This window comes from Anolis sagrei, chromosome 5, assembly GCF_037176765.1.
Source record: "Anolis sagrei isolate rAnoSag1 chromosome 5, rAnoSag1.mat, whole genome shotgun sequence".
In the NCBI taxonomy this organism is placed as follows: Eukaryota; Metazoa; Chordata; class Lepidosauria; order Squamata; family Dactyloidae; genus Anolis; species Anolis sagrei.
Genome location: NC_090025.1, coordinates 157517527 through 157542742, shown reverse-complemented (window position 1 = coordinate 157542742; position 25216 = coordinate 157517527). Strand labels below are relative to the sequence as shown.

Here is a 25216-nt window from a genome sequence, read left to right as displayed (position 1 = left end):
GATCTGTGTCTATGATATGTATATTAAAATACATTAATAAAATTTGTAGGAAGTTGACAACTGGATGCTTTGCTATCATAGGTAATTTTAGTTTTCTTAAACCATTTATACTTCAAGATTGGCAAGATAAACATTCACACCCTATTATTTAATTATTAGTAGATATTAGTATTTTAATTGCACATTGACATATAATTTATAGAACTCATCAACAAATAGTGTTTTGGAAATATTAAGATATATACTGAACTGACATTCATGTCGTATTTTGTTGTTTTGGTCCTTTACTTTGTAATTATAATTTTAAAATCAAGCAAAGGGGAAAAATATGTTTTTGCTTCTCAGCATGATAGATTTAGAAATTGAGGCTGTATTTTAAATGTGACCTTCCTCATTCTTCAAAACATGACTTGATCCTCTACAAGACTTAAAAGAATAACCCTGGCTCCCTTAAAACCAGTTACCTGCTTCAAAATCACAGCAAACCAATAAAAAACATGAAAGGGGGAAAAGGAAGGAGTGTGAATACTTTTAGCATGTCTCCTGTCCTTCTGATCATTGTTTAGAAGCTCAAAATGCATCATCAAAACACAGACATTTATATGCAGTACGATAGTTTAATGTGTGTGTGTGTGTGTTTTTTTTTTTTTTTTACTAAGACAGTACATCCCCTGAAATCTGTATACAAGCAGGTCTATCTGTGCTTAAGAGAAGGAATATTCTTTGGGAGGAAAGTCTCAATAAATTTATGTAAAAACAAGACTTAGTTGCATGCGTTGCTCCAGATACGCAATACTTCACTGTGATCATTTAAAGTATATTCAGAAACTAGTTGATGCCAAAATAGCTCGTGACAGATATAAACATCATGGGATTCCCTTGCCACATTGGCTTCCATTTGTTTCTGAGTGCTCTGTACAAGATATTGATGTTAACTTTAACAATTCCGTTACCATTTGCTTCTATATAAGCCTGTCCCGCTATTAAAATAGTTGTCAGAGGTCCTCATGTGTATGCAAACACACTTGGAAGGCACTCATACTCAGCCATGAGTGATAGCCTGTGATGACTAACAAACATCAGAAGTGCAATGGCTTTACCTTTTCAGTGAGTGCAACTAGGCTCTGGAATACCTTTCCAAGAAAGACTTTGCGTCTACATTGATAGCGTTCCAGAAGTTAGCAAGCAGTTATTGTTATTGTTTATGATTACCTTTAAATTAAATAATTTCACTTTTATCCTGTCTTTAAATCATTATTTGTTGCTGCTTCCATGCTTCAGTTTTGAATATATTATACATGGAAAGGATATTTTTAACGGTTAAATGTACAATTAGTGGGATAGAAACATTGAAAAATAAATCTCACTGCAGCATGGGGGCATATGTTTGGGTTGAATGCTATCTACATTGTGGCATCACTGAGGGCCTTATAACCCTGTCTCCCCATCAAAGATCATTACAGAACATTAACTTTGTGTAGAAGTGTGGCCACTGCATTGAGAAACTAGACACATATATTTAGACACAATAACTAGACACAGTTACAGCACAAAGACAGTTGGCAGGCTATGCCTTTTCACAATCATCTGATCCAATTAAAGATTTATTGGTAAGCGATGCCTCAGATAAAAATGCCTCCTCCGAGCAGATGAGGAAAAATCTAAGCAGTTATACTCTTCCTCAAAAAAGTAAAGTTGACCACAAGTAACAAATGAAACACAGAGCTCATACAGGCTCGAAGGAAGTTCTCACATTGCAGTTCTTGAGTGTCCAAGTGACTCACAAATAGATGACTATTCCTACCACTCCTTTGCATATGCTCCCTGTTCTGCCCATGCCTTGCATACACCCCTTTTTACTGTCTGCATAATTCTGAATGATTCAGCTTCAAAGCAAAGTTAGTGCATTGTTTCAAAGGGCCTTCAACTCATTGCTTCTTTTGAAGTTAATACAACAGTTTTTCTCTGAAGAAGGTAGTTATCCTCTCCTGGACCCAACTGGGCAGTCTCTCCCAGATTAGGATAGTGAGCCAAGACAAGATAGATTCATTGGCTTTTACAACAAACAATTTTTAAGCACTCTGTTCATACCCTTAGTCCTTAAGAAATACATTCAGCACTGAGAGGACATAGACCCCAACTCCATCCTGAATGCATCACCTAAGGACCCATCTACACTATATAATCCAGTTTTAGAATGTAGACTAAATGCATTGAACTGGATTATATGACAGTGTATACTCATATAAATCCAGTTCAATCTGCATTATACGATTCTACATGGACCATTACAACGCAGTCAAACTGGATTATATAGCAGTGTAGATGTGGCCTCAATTGTCTTCATTGCTTCTCAGGGAAATAGGCACTGAGAGTCTAAACCTAAAAAGTAAGTGACCCAACTATGATGAGGGAATTACAGTAGTAAACCACAGATACAACATTAAGATAAAGGTAAAGGTTTCTCCTTGACACCAAGTCTAGTCATGTCCAACTCTGGGGGGTGGTGCTCATCTCCATTTCAAAGTCGAAAAGCTGTCAGTGTCCATAGAGGCCGCCAAGGTCATGTGGCCTGCATGACTACATGGAGCACCGTTATCTTCCTGCCATAACAGTACCTACTGACCTACTTACATTTGTATGTTTTCGAACTGCTAGGGAGGAAGAAGTTGTGACTAACAGCGGGAGCTCACCTTGTTACCCGGATTTGAACCACTGACCTTTTGGTCAGCAAGTTCAGCAGCTCAGCGGTTTAACCCACTGTGCCAGTGGTATTTAATGCAAGTAACAATGTTACTTGCATTAAATACTATGGTATGTTCCTCTCTAGTGATAACATTAATCTGTTTTGTTTCTAATGCATTTTTCCCCAAATTGCTTGTATAATGGATACCAATTATTAATTTTTATCCTCAATGCCTGTAAATTTTCGTGATGAAGGAGAAGGAGGCAAACTATGAACTGAATTTAGCTCATTGAGAAGTAATATTGTTGCTTCTTGCTGGGCTATCCCACAGTTGAATACAGACGGTTCTTTCCAACAAAACTGGTTTTTAGCCGAATATATCATTTCATTACACAGGAAATGCAGTCACAATATTCCTATTTTTAGTATATTTTAATATGTCCAAAAAGACATCATGACAACATTTTAGACAATTCATGGTATAAAACAGCTTCTTATTTGGTCATTGGGACATCAGTGTATTTATGAGTCAGTGAATGTCATAATCTGAAAAAAAATGCAACATTAGAGCATTGATAGTCTGAAACACATGTTCTTTTACTCTACTTTTTGTCAAAGTTTAGTATATGTTCCTAGATACAGAATGGATATTTGAATCCAGATTCTGATTTGTTAATTAGCAATCCCTACAGATATTCAGCTTTAGTAGATCTCGGGAAGGAAGGAAGGTAGACATCTCTTTGCAATGTATCTTCTTTCAACCATGTGCACACAGGGAAATCAGCTGAATATAGTCCAAGTAACTGTATACATTATGACAGGCAAAGGAATAGATACAAATCTCTCAAAGTGCATCCTATGCAAGTTTATTCAGCAATACCTTCCACTGTGGTCAATGCCTTGCAGTGCATGTATTTTATGCATTTCTGTATTTATTTAATTATGGTATTTCTATCCTGCCTTTCTCAGCCCAAAGGTGACTCAAGGCGGCTTACAAATTGGCAGCAATTTGATGCCACAATGGTCATAAAATACAATTTAAAAGCATTTAGCACAACATTATAAAAATCCATACCCCCCCCCAAAAAAAACCCCATTTTGGACTGTAGCCTGGTATTCTTAGTTCTGAACTACTTGAAACTTTGCATCACGAATGTGGTCTACACTGACTGCAATGGGGGAGTCTTGATTTAGAGACTAAGCAAGTGAGGAGTACAAGAGTAAACCCAATTCTTCTAATACTACAACTTCCAAAGGTTGTTTTTTTTTTAAAAAAAAAACTATTCTACACAATACTATAGATTGAAATTATGGAAACCAACCCCGCAAAGAGCATACTTCCCCCCCCCCCATGTATTTCATCACAAAGTTGTAAGGTGTTTTTATTCTGCTACTATGCTTAACCATCAGCAGAGCGTGTGTGCCTCAACAAACCTCCTTCCGATGCTAATGTCCTGTTCTGGCTTGCAATGCTCTTGGTACTCTTTATCCTAAATCCACACTTGCTGGTACAACAGGTTTTGAAAGTTTATGAAACATCATGGTCAAGGGACATCTGAGCTAATGCCAAATCTTATCAAACATCTTGTCATGTAACTCTTTTTTTTAAAAAAAGTACTGGGATTTACCATATTTACTTGAGTATAAGCTGACCCAAATATAAGCCGAGGCACCTAATTTTACCACAAAAAACTGAGAAAACGTACTGACTCAAGTATAAGCCAAGGGTGGGAAATGCAGCAGCTACTGGTCAATTTCAAAATAAAAATAAATACCAATAAAATTATATTAATTGAGGCTAAATGTTTCAGAATATTTACATAAAACTGTAATTTAAGACTGCCCAACTCTGATTCAACAATTATTCTAACCTTCTTCAATATAAATGTGCTTACATATCCTTTCAATAATAATAGAGTAAAATAATGTAAACATAATAACAACAATAATAGAGTAAAATAAAAAAGTAACGAAAGTGGGAAAATGTTCCATTTCTGGTTTTCAAGTGTTATTTCCTCTTTAATTGTGCAGTACTTAACTTTGAAAGTACTTGTTATACTCCAGAAACTTTGTTTCTGTAACTGCCACAAACTATGTTGAATTGGTTGAGACTCTGTGAAATATTCATTGAAAAACTATAGCAAAATGTGCTGCAGTTTAATAAAGCTTTCTCCGTGTTTTTATGATAGAACCGCAGCCAATGTATCTACCAATGTAGTAGCTATAGATCAGTGGTTCCCAACCTGTGGTCTGTGGACCACCAGTGGTCGCAAGAACAAAAACATGGTCCATTGCCTCACCATTACTACACCGTTGCCTTGAAACCACACGGTAATGATAGCAACTGATATCACAAAACCTTCTTATAGTGCCGAGGCAATGGGGATGTTGGGAGGGGAGAGGCAGATACCCACGAAAGATTACTACTACCACATCAGTTCTAGATTATTAAGCCCCCAATGATAGAATTGGTCCAAACTTCTCACACAGAACCCCCATGATCAACAGAAAATACTGTTTTCTGATGGTCTTTGGTGACCTCTCTGCCACCCCCTCACGACCATCCCAGGGGTCCCGACCCCCAGGCTGAGAAACACTGGGGTAGAGAGCGCTTTACAAACATTTCATTCTTTTTTAGACACTTTGTGACACAGTAATTCAGTTTTACTAGCAAACCAGAGGTTAAACCAACTCCTATTAAGAGTAATGGACACACCTACATAAATTGTAATAATGAAATTTTTGTGTGTGTCAGGAGCAACTTGAGAAACTGCAAGTCGCTTCTGGTGCGAGAGAATTGGCCATCTGCAAGGACATTGAACAGGGGACACCCAGATTTTTTGATGTTTTGCCATATTTATGGGACGCTGCTCTCATGTCCCACATGGGGAGCTAGAGCTGACAAAGGGAGCTCATCCGTGCTCTCTCCGGATTCAAACCTCCAACCTGTCGGTCTTCAGTCCTGCTGGCACAAGGGTTTAACAGTCATAGGTTGTTAGGAATTGTGGGATTTGAAGTCCAAAATACCTGGAGGGTCCAAGTTTGCCCATGCCTGGGGATGGAGTGTTGGCTTAAGACACTGAACGCCAGGTCTCCAATTCTGCTCAGCCATGGAAGCTGATTGGGTGACTTTGGGCAAGTCACACACTCTAGCCTCAGAGGAAAGCAAAGGGCAAAACCTTCCTGAATCTATTCTTCCACGAATGAAAATAGGGTTGCCATAATTCAGAAATGACATCAGGCCACAAAACGCATGCTAAAAATAAAGGTAACGATGGGATATGAATAAAATAATAGAAATAATAAGCATTATTTCTGCTTTCTCATAAGTAGTCCTAGAGAGCAACCTTAACAAACTCACTCTAATGGAAGTGGAGAGCAAAATATATTTATTTATGACATTTATATGCCGCCCTTCTCATCCCAAAGGGGACTTAGAGCAGCTTAGAAGATATATATACATAAAATATATTATATTATTAGCATAGTACAATATCAGTATTAAATATTACTATATTGTACTATACCATTATATTGTAATAATATTAGTAAGATCACATGTAATATATATATATATATATATAATATATATATATATATGGAATTTTTGTTTGTGGGATTAACATAACTCAAAAACCACTGGACGAATTGACACCAAATTTGGACACAACCCAATGTATGTCCTTCACTAAAAAAAACAACGATTTTGTCATTTGGGAGTTGTAGTTGCTGGGATTTATGGTTCACCTACAATCAAAGAGAATTATGAACCCTACCAACGATAGAATTGAACCAAACTTGGCACACAGTTCTTCCATGACAAACAGAAAATACTGGAAGGGTTTGGTGGGCAGTATCCTTTGGTTTTGGAGTCGTAGTTCACCAGAGATCACTGTGGACTCAAACAATGATGGCTCTGGACCAAACTCTACACGAATACTCAATATGCCCAAATGTGAACACTGGTGGAGTTTGGAGAAAACAAAATCTTGACATTTGGGAGTTGTAGTTGCTGGGATTTATAGTTCACTAGAATCACAGAGCATTCTGAACCCCACCAACAATAGAATTGGGCCAAACCTCCCACACAGAACCCCCATGTGGGCCACAGCAACGCGTGGCAGGGGACGGCTAGTCTATATAAATAAAAATGCAATTTTTGTTTGTGGGATTAACATAACTCAAAAACCACTGGACGAATTGACACCAATGTTGGACACACGACACCTTTTAGGCCAACGAATGACCATCACACATAAAATCACTGAAAAACACAATAGAAGATACTTAAAAAGCCAAAAAGTAAAAAAAAATACATTATAAAGCCTGGGCAAAACCACTTACACATAAGACATAAACACAGACTGGGCCAGAGCAACGCATGGCAAGGGACGGCTAGTATAAATATATAACTATAATATCATATTATTAGTAGTAGTATTATATTGCATTACAGCATAATATTATACTGAACCAAACTGGGTTAGTTTTACATGGTGTAGCCCAGGCATTGGGCCAACTTGGGCCCTCCAGGTGTTTTGGACTTCAACTCCCACAATTCCTAACAGCCTACCGGCTGTTAGGAATTGTAGGAGTTGAAGTCCAAAACACCTGGAGGGCCCAAGTTGGCCCAATGCCTGATGTAGACTCACTCTCTCAATGCTGGAACCGGTTCTGCCCTCTTTCCCAATCAAAACCTTGGAGAGGTCTGAAGTCTTTCCCTGGGGAGGGGGCTGCGCTGCCTGCAGAGCTCTACCAGGGCTCCCCCAACCAGAGAGGCGCTGGCAGCCTCCCCACCCTGGCCCTCCGCCTCACCTGCCTGCCACACGGGCATGGATCCTGCCTGCCGCTGCCTTCGCAGCCCCTGCGCGGCCCGATTCATTCCGCCGCCTCCGCCCGCACAGTTCGAAAGGCCCAATCAGGCGGGAGGGGGCGGGGCCTCGGAGGGAGGTGGGCGGGGCGAGCCTCGGCGTCACTCAGCGTCGGGTCAGAGCACGGATTCGAATCACGGCGCCCGCGGGGAAGGCGTCGGCTGGCTGGCTGGCTGGCTGGCAGCGTCACGTGACAGGCGCAGGGCTGCTTTTCCCGCAGGGGGTCCCTCGCCAGGATCTGCTGGTGCTCAGCTGGGAAGGGAGGGAGGGATGGCCCTGCAGGCACAACTGGTGGTGGCTTTCCCCCCAACCACATCTACAGTATATATGAGTTTGTGCATGCACCATATATAGACACATTCTACCAATATAAACATACCTATACACAGACCCCATATGCATATATTGTTCATTCGTTCAGTCGTTTCCGACTCTTCCTGACCTCATGGACCAGCCCACACCAGACCTCACTGTAGGCCGTCACCACCCCCAGCTCCTTCAAGGTCAATCCAGTCACTTCAAGGATGCCATCCATCCATCTTGCCTTTGATCAGCCCCTCTTCCTTTTCCCTTCCATTTCCCCCAGCATCATTGACTTCTCCACGTCACCACCCCCAGCTCCTTCAAGGTCAATCCAGTCACTTCAAGGATGCCATCCATCCATCTTGCCTTTGATCGGCCCCTCTTCCTTTTCCCTTCCATTTCCCCCAGCATCATTGACTTCTCCAAGCTTTCCTTTCTTCTCATAATGTGGCCAAAGTACTTCCTCTTTGCCTCTAATATCCAGGCCTGTAGCGAGGGGGGGGGGGGTTAGGGGTTCAACCCCCCCCCCCCGAAATGTTTCAGATTTTTTAAAAAACCTGGTTTACTCATGAATTTTAACTGGTTAACCCAATCCCCATGCTAAGTCTATGAGATGCAAAAAATTAAAAGTCCCTCCAGAACTGCAAGCATTATCTCAGGCAAATATTGACAATTTATTCACGCTGTCATTACTTGCAGCAATAGCCGATGTAGTGAAGCAACCAAGTTGGGTGTGTGTGTGTTGAATGCTTTTATTAAGGAGGCCAGACTTGGTGTAGGTGGTTGACAGGGGCGGAGCTGCAGGCTACTGAAGGCTGCTCTGCCCCTGTTGTGCTCTTTGCTTCAGCGTGAGCTAGGAGGCAAGTTTCAACCCCCCCCTCCCCGAAAATTTTCAAACCCCTCCCGAAAATTTTCAATCCCCCCCCCCCCCGAAAATTTCAACCCCTCCCGAATTTTTTTTCTGGCTACGGCCCTGCTATTATCCTTCCCTCCAGTGAGCAGTCAGGCTTTATTTCCTGAAGTATGGCCTGGTTGGATCTTCTCACAGTCCAAGGCACTCTCAGAACTTTCCTCCAACACCACAGTTCAAAAGCATCTATCTTCCATCGCTCAGCCTTCCCTATGGCCCAGCTCTCACATCTGTAGGTGACTACGGGGAACACCATCGCTTTAACTACGCGGGTCTTCGTTGCCAGTGTGATGTCTCCACTCTTCACTATTTTATCAAGATTGGCCATTGCTCTCCTCCCAAGAAGTAAGCGTTTCCTGATTTCCTGGCTCTGCAGTAATCTTTGCACCTAGACAGCCAATGGTGGGAAACGCAGCAGCTACTGGTCAATTTGAAAAATGAAAACAGAGACATTCTTATTAAAATTACATTAATAGAGGGATCGACAGGTTAAATTAATATTCATGTGAAAAATATTAGTAATGATTATATTAACAACAACAACCACAACAAGAATAATGAGAGTTGGAAGGGAGTTCTAAAGGCTCTCTAGTCCAACGCTCTTCATTCTGCCTTCATGCAGGGAAAGCAAAGTGGCATATGGCCAACCAGCCTTAAATTTAAGAAAATTAAGAAGAAGAAGAAGAAGAAGAAGAAGAAGCAACAGCAGCTTTGGAAGGAAGCTGTAAAGGCTCTGTAGTCCAACTGTCTTCCTTCTGCCTTCATGCAGGGAAAGCACAGTCAAAGCACCTCCGATAGATGGCCATTCAGCCTTGTTATTAATATTATTATTAACAACGATAGATTTGGAAGGGAGTTCATTTAGTCCAACCCCCTGCTCTCTTCATTCAGCACAAGCCAATTCAAAGTACAGCACCTCCTGGTCCCGGAAGCCAGCCAGGCAGGCCATTGCAAGAAGAGGTCAGCGCAGGCCTCCGTAGCATACCACAATATTCACGGGATGTACCACTATATTGTACTCTTCCACTATACCAGAACGTTATTAGTCATTTGACATGAAATATATAATATATAACCAATACTCTGATTCTTAAATATTTTTCAGAATTCTTCCTTAATTAAAGGGCCATATTGCTGGCAATATTTTTTAATAAATCAAAAGTACAGCACAACTGCAAGTCTTTGATTCAGGAAATGTTTCTTGACCATATTTGAGGTGGATATCTATCCTCATGTTTAGACAATCTTCCCATTTTGGGAAAAATCCAGATGGTCCTTCTGGGGTCATTCTTTCTCAGCCTTGGTTCACCTCCTCCATAGAAAAACCATCCAAAAGATCTACCCACATCGGAGAATGGTGCTTTCCATCCATATTTCCAATCCAGTTCTTATTCCTCAAGGACAGGCAGCTCCTGTGAAGATCAGCTCCCAAGGCACTGTGATTTTGGAACACGATTCCCAATGTGACACCAATGGAAGCACCTTTGTACAAGGCGACGGAGAAAGGAACGTAGTGAATATGGCAAGCACATGATGAATTGAGAAGGTGGTCAAAATGGAAATCATCAGAAATATTGGTGGTCTCAGAGAAAGCAGAGGGAACTACGAGCAGCATGGATGTTTAATTAATTTGAAAAAGAACACAATTCAATCAAATTCAAAATAAACCCAAAATTGGTTTGACATGGGTCATATTCCTATCGGTAATCTAAAAAACATACTTTCAAGCCATGATGCGCCATCATCAAAAAGAAACAAGAGACAAAAGTATAAGGAATCATCATGATTTTTATTATCCAATAAAAAACAAAAATTCTGAGGGGACCGTCCAGTGACCGCGTCGTCCTGAGCCGGATTCGAACTCCTACCATTGAGGGCTCAATCCAGACGCTCAGCGCATGTCGCCACCTAGGCACGCCTCGAGATTCCGCCTGGAAAACAGCCTCAAGAAGCCGACAGTTAGAATGTGAAAGAGGGAGGGGGGAACTCCTCGTGATGTCATCACGCCACTCACTCACCTGGGATAGAAGGCGGGACTAGCTTCAGGAATGGGCGTGGCCAGGCCCGTAGCCAGGATTTCATTTGGGGGGGGGGCTGAATTTGGGGGGGGGGGCTGAGTCTGAGTGAAAGAGGGTCTAGCCTAGCAAACCTTTTGTATCATTACCCCAATACCCCCATGCATATGGGATATATTGAGTATGGTGATCAGATCATGATATGAACAAACACAACAGTTTAAAAAATGCACCAGTAAGGCCTTTTCGCGAACCACCATGAGAATTTCGGGGGGGGGGGGCTGAAGCCTCTCAAGCCCCCCACCCCCCGGCTACATGCCTGTACCTAGAAATACAAAGTCTGTCACTGCCTCTACGTTTCCCCCCTCTATTTGCCAGTTGTCAATCATTCTTATTGCCATAATCTTGGTTTTTTTATGTTTGGCTGCAACCCAGCTTTTGCGCTTTCTTCTTTCACCTTGATTAGAAGGCTCCTCAGCTCCTCCTTGCTTTTGGCCATCAAAGTGATATCATCTGCATATCTAAAGTTGGTAATGTTTCTTCCAGCAATTTTCACCCCAGCCTTGTATTCCTCAAGCCCCGCACATCGCATGATGTGTTCTGCATACAAGTTGAATAGGTTGGGTATGCAATCCTGCCGTATGCCTTTCCCAATCTTGAACCAGTGTGTTGTTCCGTGGTCAGTTCTCACTGTTGCTACTTGGTCCTTGTACAGATTCCTCAGGAGAGAGACAGGGTGATTTGGTATGCCCAGACCACCAAGAACTTGCCACAATTTATTATGATCCACACATTCATTTTGAATAGTCAATAAAACAGAAATAGATGTTTTTCTGAAACTCCCTGCCTTTCTCCATTATCCAGTGGATATTGGCAATCTGCCTTTTCTAAACCCAGCTTGTACATCTGGCAACTCTCTCTCCATGTATTGCTGGAGTCTTCTTTGCAGGATCTTGAGCATTACTTTACTGGCATGAGAAATAAGGGCCCCTGTACGGAAGTTTGAGCAGTTTTTAGCATTTCCCTTTTTTGGTATGGGGATATAAGTTGATTTTTTCCAGTCTGATGGCCATTCTTGTGTTTTCCATATTTGCTGGCATATATGTGTGTGTGTGGCATATATATATATATATATATATATATATATATATATATATATACTAGCTGTGCCCTGCCACGCGTTGCTGTGGCCTATAGTAAAACTTATCAAAGTTGAGGTAGATATCTGGACTATTATGAAAGAGAGGTCCCTACCTATTCCTTCCCCCTTTTCCTCCCCCTTTCTCTACTTTCTTCCTTCTCTACCTCTTTCTTTCTTTCCTTCTTTCACTACTTGGTTTCATCCTTCTCTCTTTCCTTCATTCCCTCCCCCTTTCTTCCTTTGCCTTTCTTCCCTTCCTTGTTTGCTTCCTTCTTTCACTTTTTATTCCCTTTTATTTCACCACCATCATAACAATAACCATAATGCAATGCATTGCCTCTGGGACCTGGCACCTCTCCCATTCCCCCTAAAAGGGTCTCATAGGAACAATAGCATAATAATAATAATAGAAATAACAACCTTTACCCGCCATGTGTTCCTGTGGCTAATCTTCCCTCTTTCTCTCCTTCCCTCCCTCCCTCCCTCCCTCCCTCCCTCCTTCCTTCCTTCCTTCCTTCCTTCCTTCCTTCCTTCCTTCCCATCTTTCCTTCTCCTCTTCTTTCTCTATCTCTTTCCTTCCATCCCCCTTTTTCTTTCTCTTCTGCTGTCTCTCTTTTCTTTCCTTCCATCTTTCCTTTTCTTTCCTTTTCTTCTTCCTCTAACTTTCCTTCCTTCCCCCTTTTTCTTTACCTCCCTTTCTCTTTCTTCCTTCTTTCCTTCCTTCCTGTCTTTCCTAGATTTTGACAGGGCGGGAAGGGGCGAGGTGGGGTTTGGAGGTGGCGTGAAGTAAAAGGAGGTAAGATTGGGGCAGGGGAGTGATGGAGCGTGGGGTTGCGTGTGTGTGTGCGGCGGCGGGGGGAGTGATGGAGCCTGGGGTTGCATGTGTGTGTGCGGCGGCGGGGGGAGTGGGGTTGCGTGTGTGTGCGGCGGTGGGGGGAGTGATGGAGCGTGGGGTTGTGTGTGTGTGTGCGGCGGCGGGGGGAGTGATGGAGCGTGGGGTTGCGTGTGTGTGTGTGGCAGGGTGTGTGTGTGTGCGGGAAGCGGCGCGGCGGGGCTTGGAGTGGGCATGGTTTCCGCAGAGGGAACGTTGGCCGGAAGGCCATGTGCGCGCGCGATGGAACTTGCGGCTGGGCGCCAATGCGCATGCTCAGTTGTTTTGCCGTTTTGTGAGTGTGCTGTGTTGTTTTTCATTTTGAGTAGATATGTTTGTACCTTGTGGGTTGTGTTATGGGCATGGGAATTTTGGTTAAGTTTGGTTGGGTTTTTTTTGAGTTTTGTTCTTTTGCCGTTTTGTGAGTGTGTTGCTGTGTTGTTTTTCATTTTGAGTAGATATGTTTGTACCTTGTGGGTTGTGTTATGGGCACGGGGATTTTAGTTAAGTTTCGTTGGGGGATTTTTGAGTTTTGTTGTTTTGCCGTTTTGTGAGTGTGTTGTTGTGTTTTTTTTCATTTTGAGTAGGTATGTTTGTACCTTGTGGGTTGTGTTATGGGCACGGGGATTTTGGTTAAGTTTCGTTGGGGGATTTTTGAGTTTTGTTGTTTTGCCGTTTTGTGAGTGTGTTGTTGTGTTGTTTTTCATTTTGAGTAGATATGTTTGTACCTTGTGGGTTGTGTTATGGGCACAGGGATTTGGGTTAAGTTTCGTTGGGGGATTTTTGAGTTTTGTTGTTTTGCCGTTTTGTGAGTGTGTTGTTGTGTTGTTTTTCATTTTGAGTAGATATGTTTGTACCTTGTGGGTTGTGTTATGGGCATGGGAATTTTGGTTAAGTTTCGTTGGGGGGTTTTTGAGTTTTGTTTCCTCGTTGGATGCCCCTAACAAATTTTTATATATATATATATATATATATATATATATATATATATGGTGTGTGTATGCAACATATACATCTATACACACACCCTGTGTGTGTGTATATATATATATAGAGTTTGTGTGCATATATGCACTATATAATATATCTTTATACATGCATATATGCATCATACTATACATACACATCATATATCTATATAAATAAAAATGTAATGTTCGTTTGTGGGATTAACATATCTTAAACACAACTGGACAAATTGAGACCAAATTTGGACATAATACAGCTATCAGGCCAACGAGCGACCATCCCTCATAAAAGTACTGAAAAACACAGCAGAAGAGATGTAAAAAGCAAAAAAACAAAAACAAAACCCAAACATTACAATGCCTGCGCAAAACCACACACACATATATGCAAACATACACATACACATATACACAAATATTTACACACACAAAATACATATACACAGCAACGCGTGGCAGAGGACAGCTAGTATAGTATATAAGTGTGTGTGGATACACCATATCTTTACACACAATATATGTGTGTGCATGCACCATATATATATATATATATATATATATATATATATATACACACACACACATACACACACACACCATACACATATATGAGTGAAGAGAGAGGGAGCTGCAATTGAAGACAGTTCCATCTTGTCTCCTGTGCTTTACTAATAATATAATATAATATATTGTATATACATATAATATTTATGATATGATAATGTAATACAGTATCATACTACTTCTACTACTACTACTACTAATACAATATTATAATTATATATTTTATATTACATGTAATATTACTAATAATATTACAATATAATGGTGTAGTACAATATAGTAATATATAATACTGATATTGTACTATACTAATAATTTAATATATTGTATGTATATATATCTTGTAAGTTCAACTCTGGGGAGTGGTGCTCATCTCCATTTCTAAGCTGAAGAGCCGGCGTTGTCAGTAGGCACCTCCAAGGCCATGTGGCCAGCATGACTGCATGGAGTGCCGTTACCTTCCTGCTGGAGTTGAACCTATTGATTTACTCACATTTGCATGTTTTTGAACTTCTAGATTGGCAGAAGCTGGGGCTAACAACAGGAGCTCACCCCACTCTATGGATTCAAACTGCTGACCTTTTGGTCAGCAAGTTCCACAGCTCAGCAGTTCAATTCACTGCACCACCAGGGGCCCCTGTTATAGTATTATTTTAGACCTATTTTAATAGTAACTATCAAGCAACCAGATAGTACATTTATCCAGCATCTGCCAACCCCATAAGTGCTGGTTAACTGCATACAGTTGGCCTTCCACATCCATGGATTCGACCATCCACAGATTCAACCATCCACGGATTTAAAAACACCCACTAGTAACCTGGCTAACCTGTTTCCACTGTTGACATACTAGGTGCATTTCTATCCATGCTACAAACTGCTACAAGCTGCATGTGCTTGGGTCAACATGTGTATTTAAATACCCTCTGGCTAGTGCTGTTGCATTACATCTACATCGTTTAATTCATGTGATAAGCAAGCATAACATGGGTTTGTTTTAGTGAGTAAACAAAATTGTAGCTTTGTATCAAAAGTCTGTGCTTGTGTATTTGCAATGTGTGTGGGATTCATATAATTTTCTACATCTGAGTATGTCCTGTGCACAAGTTAGTGCTATTTCACTGCAACTTGGCCATCCATTAATGATGACTTCATCTACAGACGTTTTATGTGTAAATTGGCATGACAGGTATAAACAAGCATAGAGTTTTCACGTCTCCTCATGTCCCCTCGAGCACAAACTGCTAGTCTTAACATTAAGATCCAAAAGGTTGGAAGCTTGCCAGTCTAAAAAGAAATCCCAGAGGACGCAAGAAAACAAATCCTTTAGTCATCTGAATGTCTTGCCAAAGAAAATTTTGGTGGACAGCATTTTGTAAGATAAAATTATTGTCCATATTGGACAAACACAGAGATCGTATATATGTAAGATCTACGTGAGTGTATCATAAGTTTTCTAAAAATGCCAGGTACATGCTGTAGAAGACACTTCTGCCCTATGGGCCTTCTCCGTTCAAAGATGAACCACACAACCATTCCTGGGATTATTAGTTGTACAACTGTTCATAATTAGCAATACAACATCATTGGTTGATCACTACTCCTATGTCACAGGCTAGTACATGGCTATGGAAGAGCAAATATTGTTTTCCATCTGGGAGGACTGCAGGTACATTCAGTGAGAGTGAAGAGGCCTAAAAAGTGAAATAGAAATAGTAGATATTGTCATTTAATTAAAATAGCCAAGCACTTTGACCCCCATGAGTCCAGGGCACAAGTATGATAGCTGGGACCCTATGAACCCTATGCCAGAATTAATGAAGAGAAGTCCGCTTGGACTGCTCCCAGCTGCTGGGGCTGCTTTCTTCGAAGGGTGGAAAATGTGCTGGTGGCCACGAAAGGCTTTTACAAGGCCCTAATGTGGACAATGAGGCAGGAACCGGATTCCCCCTTTCCCTTCTTCTGCTTTCCTCCACCTGCTTTCTAACAGTGGAGGAGCCAGGGCTCCGGGAAGGCAGGACATGTGAGCTGTAGATCCCCTCCTCTTCCCTTCCTCGCAGCTGCATCTCTCTCTCGCTGCACTGTCTCGCGTACATCTTCCCTTCATGAATTCTGACCTGCGATGCGCAACCAGCATAGGGTCCCCGCTATCATACTTTTGCCTGAGTCCAGTTCCATCACCTAATTATGAGCATATTCATAGGACTGGGCTCACAGGGCCTTCACTAGCAACTGGCCACGTATGTTTCCTCTTTTTGGCAGCTGAATCTGTACCTCTTCCCTTCAAAGTCATATCATCTTATCACATTGAGAAATTTCCTAGTCCTAGGACACTTCAGCCTCTTTTCAAGTGTGGAGCTTGAGTTCATCACATGAGTTAAACTACTTCTGGCTGTCATGCATAGCCCCCTCTGTGGTTGAAAAGAGGCAGAAGTGTCCTGAAAGAAGGGAACTCTGTCCCCCTCGTAGGAAACTTCTGCCTCATTTCAAGCATAGAGAGGCATGGATCTCATCACATGTTCCAGAGTTGAAAAGAGGCAGAAATGTCCTGAAAAGGAGAGAACTCTGAACATGGGCCAGCAATCCATGATAAGAATTCCTATTGATTTACTTACTTACTTATTTACTATATTTATATACCGTCCCTCTCAACCAACAGGCGACTTGGGGCGGTTTACAGTTGGTACCTTTTATCACACTTTACTCCCATGTCTACAACTGAAAAATAGGTGCAATGGGAAACAATAATATCCAAGAACCAAGAGATCCGTTGCCCTGCCCAAAGCCCCTTACATTAAAGGAGACTAACACCAGTTTAAAACCACATTTTTCCATGGGATAAAATTGTTCTGCCCCAAACCCCATAGCGTACAAGAGCCAGCAACCCAGGTTAAAACCACTGCTTTCCATGGGATCCTATTGTTTTGCATCATACCCATAGGATACAAGAGCCAGTGACCCAGGTTAAAAGCATTGCTGACGGTTGGGCAGTGAAACAGGATGGGAAACTGATGGTTCTCCTGATGGAAAACAAAAAAAAAATAATACTGGCCATGTGATGAATAAGATGAAAGTATTGCCATCTCTTAAGTTTCCACATGTGAGTGTGATGTGGAGGCATGATATAAGAGGAGTGATTCTATACTCTTAAAGGGACGGTCACCCTGAACTCTATAAAATTGAAAAATCTATGATTTCAACTGATTTCAACTCAATGTTTTGTTGACTGAGAGTTACCTACAGCCCTAGGACACAGGTTTCGCACCCTATTCTTGACTGACATCACAAGAGTCTTACTTCTAAATGTATTTGGCTATAACATTTCTCCTTCCCTCCTGCAAAACAAACGAAATAGCCTCCCCAGTTAATATTTCTTTGCTGTTTAAACATAAAGAAGCGGACTTCCGGGTTGGGAGCGGAGAGAGGCAGCAGCATGGAGCCGGAGCTCCGTGAAGAATCGTGAGCGGTGAGAGGAGAAAGCAACTTTTTCCTCACAGATTCCTTATCTTCGGGCGAGACAGAGAAAGGAGAGTTGGTCTGCAGAAAATCACTTTGTCTGATCTCAAAGTGAAGACAGCTCCCGCCGCGATATTGTCCTCTTCGCTACGCTCTCAACAACCAATATATTCAACAGATTCAAGTAAGACTGCAATATTTGCTTTTTAAAGTACACTATCCACGTGGTGTTCTTACGAAGGAAACCTGTCAAAGTCTGTCTCCACATTCCTGCTTGTAAAGTTTACGATCCTTAATTGCCTTAAGTGTCTCCCAAGAAGAGCCATTAAGCTGTTTGCTACAACAGTAAATCTTTGAAATCTTGCTCTGTGGTTTGACAGGAGACAGCAAAACCTTAAAGGCCAGATCTACATAAGATCTATATAAGCAGAAAACAGACTGAGCTTTGCTTTCTTCTCTTTAAAAAAAATGGCAAGATGATTAAAATGCTTAAAATGCAACTGAAAAAGATGGTGGGCTGAACCCAGCTTCTCTTCCGCCCCTTCTCAAGCACGTCTCCATCTCTCTCAGGCAGATAACACTGCTGCAGCGACCTTGAACAAACGCTCATAAACTACAATCAATTATGGATAAAGGGTCACCGCGGACGCCCAAGGGACCAATCTCCTCCTACGCGTCTGCAGCGTCAACAGTGGTGACAGAGAAGGCAAAAAAACCCAGTCAGTCTCAAGAGAAGACGCTTTCAGAAATTAAAGCTATGTTTGTGGAACTTAAGACCTCAATGGAGGCAGTTACCAAAGAACTGAAACAGATCTCTGAACGCCAAGAAAAGACTGAGGCAAAAGTGAACAAACTGGACACTGATCAGAAACTTATTAAAAAAAGGCTTGAAAAAACAGAAGGGGCTCAACAACTCTTTAATGATAAGCAAGAAAGTATGTTGGATAACATGGCCATGCTAGAACTCAAACTTGCTGATAACACTCTAAGATTAAGAGGGATCCAAGAGGGGGAAGAAGGTGACAATCTGAAGTTGTTTATAAGTAAATTGTTGGCAAACCTTTTGGGGGAGGATGACCTCTCAGTGATGATGGATTCCATATCTGCATGCTACAGAGTGAGTTCTGCAATAGCAAAACAAAAGAAACTCCCCAGGGACTGCATTGTGCAATTTGTCACAAGAATATGCAAAGATATTATTTTGAAGAAACAATATGAATCCCCCATTATAATAGGGGGAAAGAAAATTTTGATGCTAAAAGAGATCCCTGGAAGGTTCTTGAAAAAAAGGAAAGACTTTGCTTTCCTAGTGAGCAAACTCAAACAGAAGAAGATATCCTTTCGATGGCTCTACCCTCAAGGAGTGGCCTTTTACTACAAAACCAAGAGACATTCTATTTCTGATACCATGAAGGCTGAGCAGTTCTTAAGAAAATATCACAAGGACTTTGACGCTGAAGAAGACTCCCAGCAGGAAGAAGAAAGACAAAAAAGACAAGGACATGGCAGAAATAAGAAAGAGAACTTGGGGCAAAACCATCAGTTCCATACAGAAGAAGAGAAGGAGCCAGAGCAGGAGGAGGAGAAAGAAATGCCAGCTGTTCCAGAAGAAGAGAAAGAAGAAGAGGAAGAAGTTGGGTAGCAGTGGACTCTGTTTGAGAAAGTTATATAAGTTATATAAGTTTATCTAAGGGGGAGACGAGGGCGGGGGGCGGGGGGAAGCAGGGTAATTATAAAATGCACTGTTAAAATGGGCACCAAATCTCTGAATACTATTGTTTGGAATACGAATGGCTTAAACAGTGGATCAAAGCGTAAGAAAGTATTTCATTTCTTGAAGAAAATTAAGCCTGATATAGCTTGTTTAGTGGAATCCCACATGGTAGAAAAGGATATACATCTATTGGGGCAAGAAAGACTGGGCCAGTTATTCACCTCTTGCAATTGTAAGAAAACCAATGGGATTGCAATATACATTAAGAAAATGCTGTACCCTGAAGTAATTTTCTCAGATAAGGAAGGCAGGATTCTTATAATTAAGGTTCTCATCCAGGGTAAATCAGTTCTCATAGTAGGTATCTATGCCCCCAATACCAAACAAAGTGAATTTTACAAGACACTTGCGGGTATACTTGCCGAATATGGTGAAAAAGATATGATTTGGCTAGGTGACTTTAATGGGGTCATGGATACAAAGTTAGATAGGAGTAATAGAATAAAAAAAGACAAGAAAGAAGGCAGATTACCGGGTGCTTTTTTGAAAGAAATACATCAATGGGATATGTTCGATATCTGGAGAACTCTCAATCCAACTGGGAGAGAATTTACATACTACTCCCACAGACACAAATCAGCCTCCAGAATTGATATGGTATTTGGTACAAAAGACATCATCTGCAGAACAGAAAAGATAGAGATCCTAGCAAGAACATTTGCAGACCATAATCCGATTCTATTGAAACTAAGAAAAGAAAATAGCAACAGGGGGGGTTGGAGAATGAACGATTATATTCTGAGGATACAAACACATAGAGATAAAATTGGAAAGGAATTAAAATACTACCTGAAAGACAACACCAATGATAACCTAGAGGATAGGGTGGTTTGGGAGGCTGGAAAAGCTGTAATAAGAGGGGTATTAATTCAGCAAAATTCAATTTGGTACAAAGGTAATAATAAAAAGCAACTAGAGTTATTAGTCAAGATTAGAGGAAAGGAAATAGAGCTGGAGAGGAAAAGAGGGCAGCGAAAGGAAATTCTGGCAGAATTGAAAAACTTAAACCAGCAATATGACCTCTTGATTGCTAATGATATTGAGAGGAAAATCAGGTACAATAGGTACAACTTCTTTGAGAATGCAAACAAGCCAGGCAAATTTCTTGCCTGGCAGCTGAAAGGTATAAAGAAATCCCAACTGATTACCAGAATAAGAAACAATGGTGAGACAATTACAAACTTGCAGCAAATCCAGACAATTTTTGAAAAATATTACTCAAAGCTCTACAAAAAAGAACAGGAAGACTTAGACAAGACCATTCAATTTGTTAATGAGACCAAGATTGTAAGATTAACTGAAGCAATGAAAGCTAATCTAGATAGATCAATTTCACCAGACGAACTAATGGAAACAATAGATAAGATTAGGCCACATAAAGCTCCTGGCCCAGATGGTCTTTCCCCACTCTATTATAAAACTTTTAAAGAAGAGCTGACACCATTACTGGTGTCTGTAATGAATAAAGTCTTGGAAAAAGGTGAGATTCCAGATTCTTGGAAAGAATCCACAATTGTACTAATCCCAAAATCAGATAAAGACCTAGACCAAATTAAAAATTACAGACCCATCTCGCTTCTAAATTGTGACTATAAATTATTTACTACAATCTTGGCAAACAGACTCAAACAGACATTAGCAGAAATCATTCATAAGGATCAAGCGGGATTTCTACCTAATAGATACCTGAGCCAAAACGTCAGAACAATTCTGAATGTTTTGGAGGTAGCGGAGAGCGACCCCAATAAAGATTTAGCATTGTTTTTTTTGGATGCGGAAAAAGCTTTCGACCAGGTCAGCTGGGTTTATTTAGAAAAGGTCTTGGATTTATATGGGGTGGGTCATCGCTTTAGAAAAGCAGTGGGGGCAATATATTCTAAGCAATCTGCTAAGATAAAAATAAATGGACAGCTGACAAAAGCCATAGATATACAGAAAGGGACTAGACAAGGCTGTCCACTTTCGCCATTACTATTCATTTTGGGATTGGAAATTTTGAGTATAAGAATTAGGGATGACAATGAAATTGAAGGGTTCAAAGTAAAAGGCCAGGAAATCAAAATCAGAACATATGCAGACGATATGGTTTGTATTTTATCTAATCCAACACAGAGCGTTCCAAAATTATTAGAGGTAATCAAATTGTATGGAGAGGTTTCGGGTTTTAAAATAAATAAAGATAAATCTAAATTTATTACAAAAAATTTAGACACTAAAATTATTAGGAAATTAGAGGAAGTGGCTAACTGTAAAGTAGTCCCAAAGATAAAATATTTGGGAATAACTATCACAAGCAAGAACATCGACTTGTTTCAAAATAATTATGTGAAGACATGGTCGGAGATCAAAGGAAATTTGAACAATTGGCAAAAGCTACCATTAACATGGCTGGGCAGGATTGCAATTATTAAGATGATGATACTTCCCAAAATGCTTTTCTTTTTTCAAAGCATACCTATTATTAAAGGGACTAAAATTTTCAATTTGTGGAAGAGGGATATCACGAATTTCATTTGGGCAGGGAAAAAAGCCAGGATTGCTTACAAAAATTTAATTGATACCAAAGAGAGGGGAGGACTAAATTTACCAGATTTAAAAACCTACTATGAGGCTGCCTGCATGAGCTGGCTCAAAGATTGGATACAATTCCGGAACATAAATCTACTAAATTTAGAAGGACATGGAATCAGATATGGATGGCATTCTTACCTCTGGTATGAAGGAGAGAGATTAAATAAGGCATTCAATAAACATGTAATTAGGGGAAGCTTAATAGATGTTTGGAAAAGATACAAATTAGGGATGGAATCCAAAACACCCCTGTGGCTGAGGCCAATAGAAGCCATTGGGAGACCCACCTGCAAGGATGATGTCAGAACATACGGGGAACTACTTATCAGGTCCAATGGCCAATGGGCACTGAGGGGAAAAGACGAATTGGGTTTTAAAGATTGGTTCCGATATCATCAATTATACGAAAGATTCAAAAAAGACGAGAAGAGGGGATTTGCTTCCAAAAAATCAGATCTGGAAACTATATTAGATAAAGGGGAAAAAGGATTAATAGCCAGATTATACAAATATATTTTACACTATAATTTGGAAGATAATCGTGTTAAAACCCCCATGATCTCATGGGCAAAAGATTTAGGGAGAAGCATAGATTTTGACACCTGGGAAAACCTGTGGAACAATGGATTTAAATTTACAGTGGCAGCTTCAATTAGAGATAATGTATATAAAATGTTCTACAGATGCTACATAACTCCAGCCCTCCTAGCCAAAATGGACAAGTCACAAACAGGATCCTGTTGGAGATGCAAAAGAAAGAAAGGGACTTTCTTTCACGTATGGTGGTCGTGTGAACTGGTGCAGATCTATTGGAAAAGAATAATAAAGGAAACAAATAAAATGATTTACAACAAAGTAAAAAAGAACCCAGGGATGTGCCTATTAGGGATATTCAGAGACAGCTTAGAACAGCCAGAGAGAGAAATCTGCTTGTACAGCTTTGCGGCTGCACGCATTACAATTGCCAAAAATTGGAAAGGGGAGAAAACATTAAGCATCAAAGATTGGAAGGATAAATTGTGGGATTATGCACAGATGGCTAAGATTTCAAGCAATTTGAAATATGAAAATAATGAAATATTTGAAAGAAACTGGAAGCTGGCCTTAGCATACTTGACGGGAGAGCTAAAGAAATAAAAACAAGAGGAATTTATTGAATTAGAAGTATAGAGGGTTAAATAAGTTGTGCATAAATCCTGCGTGGATTAGTGACGGAAGTCAAGGTGGTGGGTAGCACTGGGGGTGGGTGGAGGGGTAACTGTATGGAGGGTTGTTTGTGTATGTGTGTTTGTTTGTGTATGTGTACATTTTTGCAACATATATGGTTGGTGTATTATCTTTTCAAAATAAAATTTAATTAAAAAATTAGAAAAAAAAAAAACAAAAAACAAAAAAAAACATAAAGAAGCATACTTGGGCAAAATAATATTTACTGAGTTCTTATAGCAACTACAAAATTGTCAATAAAACATTTGAACTGAGCAGAATATAATGAACACACACGGAGATTTCATAATTCTGAAGGAAGATATGTAGATACAATTAGTTTACTTGCAGAAGAGATAAGAGTATAACAACTTCAGGCATGTCTTGGGAATTTGTTGTTGTTGTTGTTGTTCCAAAAGGGCAGTGAAAAGTTGGAGAACAAGACCATCACCCCAGAATTTCCAGTACATGTCGTTAGGATAATGTTTGTTAAAAAACTAACTGACAAACTACTGTAAGAAAAAATTACTATAAATGCTTTTAGGTTCAGGTGATAAAAATTGATACTGAAAACATTTGCATGAAGTCAGTTCTATTTTTCCAAGTACACGTGGTTAGGGTTGCAACTAAATCCATTCTTATTACTGGACATCCCATATTTCACAAAGAAGAGGTGTAAATTTGTGATCATTGACTCTCCACGACATCAGCATGTCCGCATGATGGTGATTAAAAGTCCTTAGTTCTGTAAGACGACCCAAGAGGCAGGCAAAATGTTGAGGGTTGTCGGTATGATAAAGCTTGCAGAACTTTTGCAAAACTTCCAGCAGGGGCTCTTGAAGCCTTTCCACAGATTCCCTGTTCTGTATATATTGCCGATCTATATTTTAGATTAAAAAAAACATTCAGGTGAGAGAGACACAATTATGTATATTATTTTAAGTTATATCACAGTGCTACAATCAGAGGCTAAGAAGAAATGTTCCCTGCTCCTGAAATTTTCCTTTGTTTTCCCACATTTGGGACTGCAGAAATTTAAGATATTGAAAATAATTAACACCCAGAATGTTTACATTTGCAGTGTTTATTTATTTATTTGTTTGTTTGTTTGTTTGTTTATAGTACTCATATTCTGCCCTTCTCACCCCGAAGGGAACTTGGGGTGGATCACAGAACACATATACGGCAAACATTAAATGCCGATTATACAATGACAAAACAGGCAACAGATAGAGGTATATTTAGGCTTTTTCTCATCATTCGGCATCTTTGGAGGCTGTGCTCTGTTCTGGACACAGGGGGCTGCTGTTACGCCATCTCCTTGCCAAAGAGCTTTCTTTGTAAACTTTCCTCCAAAAAGCTGTGCGTAAAATACCTTCGTGCTTAATGCAGTTCTGATTCATCTACTCACATTGCTTTAGCAGAGGGCCAGCTTTAGCTTTGCCTTTGAGTTTTCTGTGGTCGCCTAAACTTTATTCTAAATTATTAACAATAGTTTTGAGTTACTGCAATGCTACAAATTTGGGAAGAGAGGAAATTTCTTGGAGAGTAGAGTTTTATTTGGGAGTGAAAATGTCCTCATTTCACCCCACAACCTGGCTAAAAATGTTAGGAGTTGATAGTACACCTATTACATTGGTAAATGTACCCAATTGTGAGACCAAACTGTACACCTTTAAATAAACAACAATCCTGCAGTCATGTAATATGTAATTATTTATTTATTTACATTATTTCTATTCCACCCTTCTCACCCTGAAGGGGACTCAGGGCGGATCACAATGTACATATACACAACAAACATTCAGTGCCGTTTTTGACATACAAGACATACAGACAGATAGAAGCCATTCAGCAGTTCTTCCACCAATTCGGTCACA

The 25216-nt window shown here is 40.3% G+C and overlaps 2 protein-coding genes across 4 annotated transcripts in view; both read right to left on the bottom strand.

The window, feature by feature from the left end:
- Nucleotides 1–7615, bottom strand: part of GAS2L3 (growth arrest specific 2 like 3) — a 31791-nt gene extending 24176 nt beyond the window's left edge. The window contains exon 1 of one of the 2 annotated variants that reach the window (XM_060777245.2): nt 7502–7615. The gene's annotated coding sequence lies outside the window, so the exon portion shown is untranslated. Of the gene's footprint in view, nt 1–7338; nt 7445–7501 lie in introns of those variants that run through there. The other variant, XM_067469142.1, reaches the window with a different exon arrangement.
- Nucleotides 7616–23540: 15925 nt separating this feature from the next.
- NR1H4 (nuclear receptor subfamily 1 group H member 4) overlaps nt 23541–25216 on the bottom strand; it is a 53868-nt gene continuing 52192 nt past the window's right edge. For both annotated transcript variants that reach the window (XM_060777246.2, XM_060777247.2), the window contains one exon: nt 23541–24216. In XM_060777246.2, coding sequence (XP_060633229.2) covers nt 23978–24216 — 239 coding nt within the window. In that variant the 3' untranslated portion in view covers nt 23541–23977. The remainder of the gene's footprint in view (nt 24217–25216) is intronic.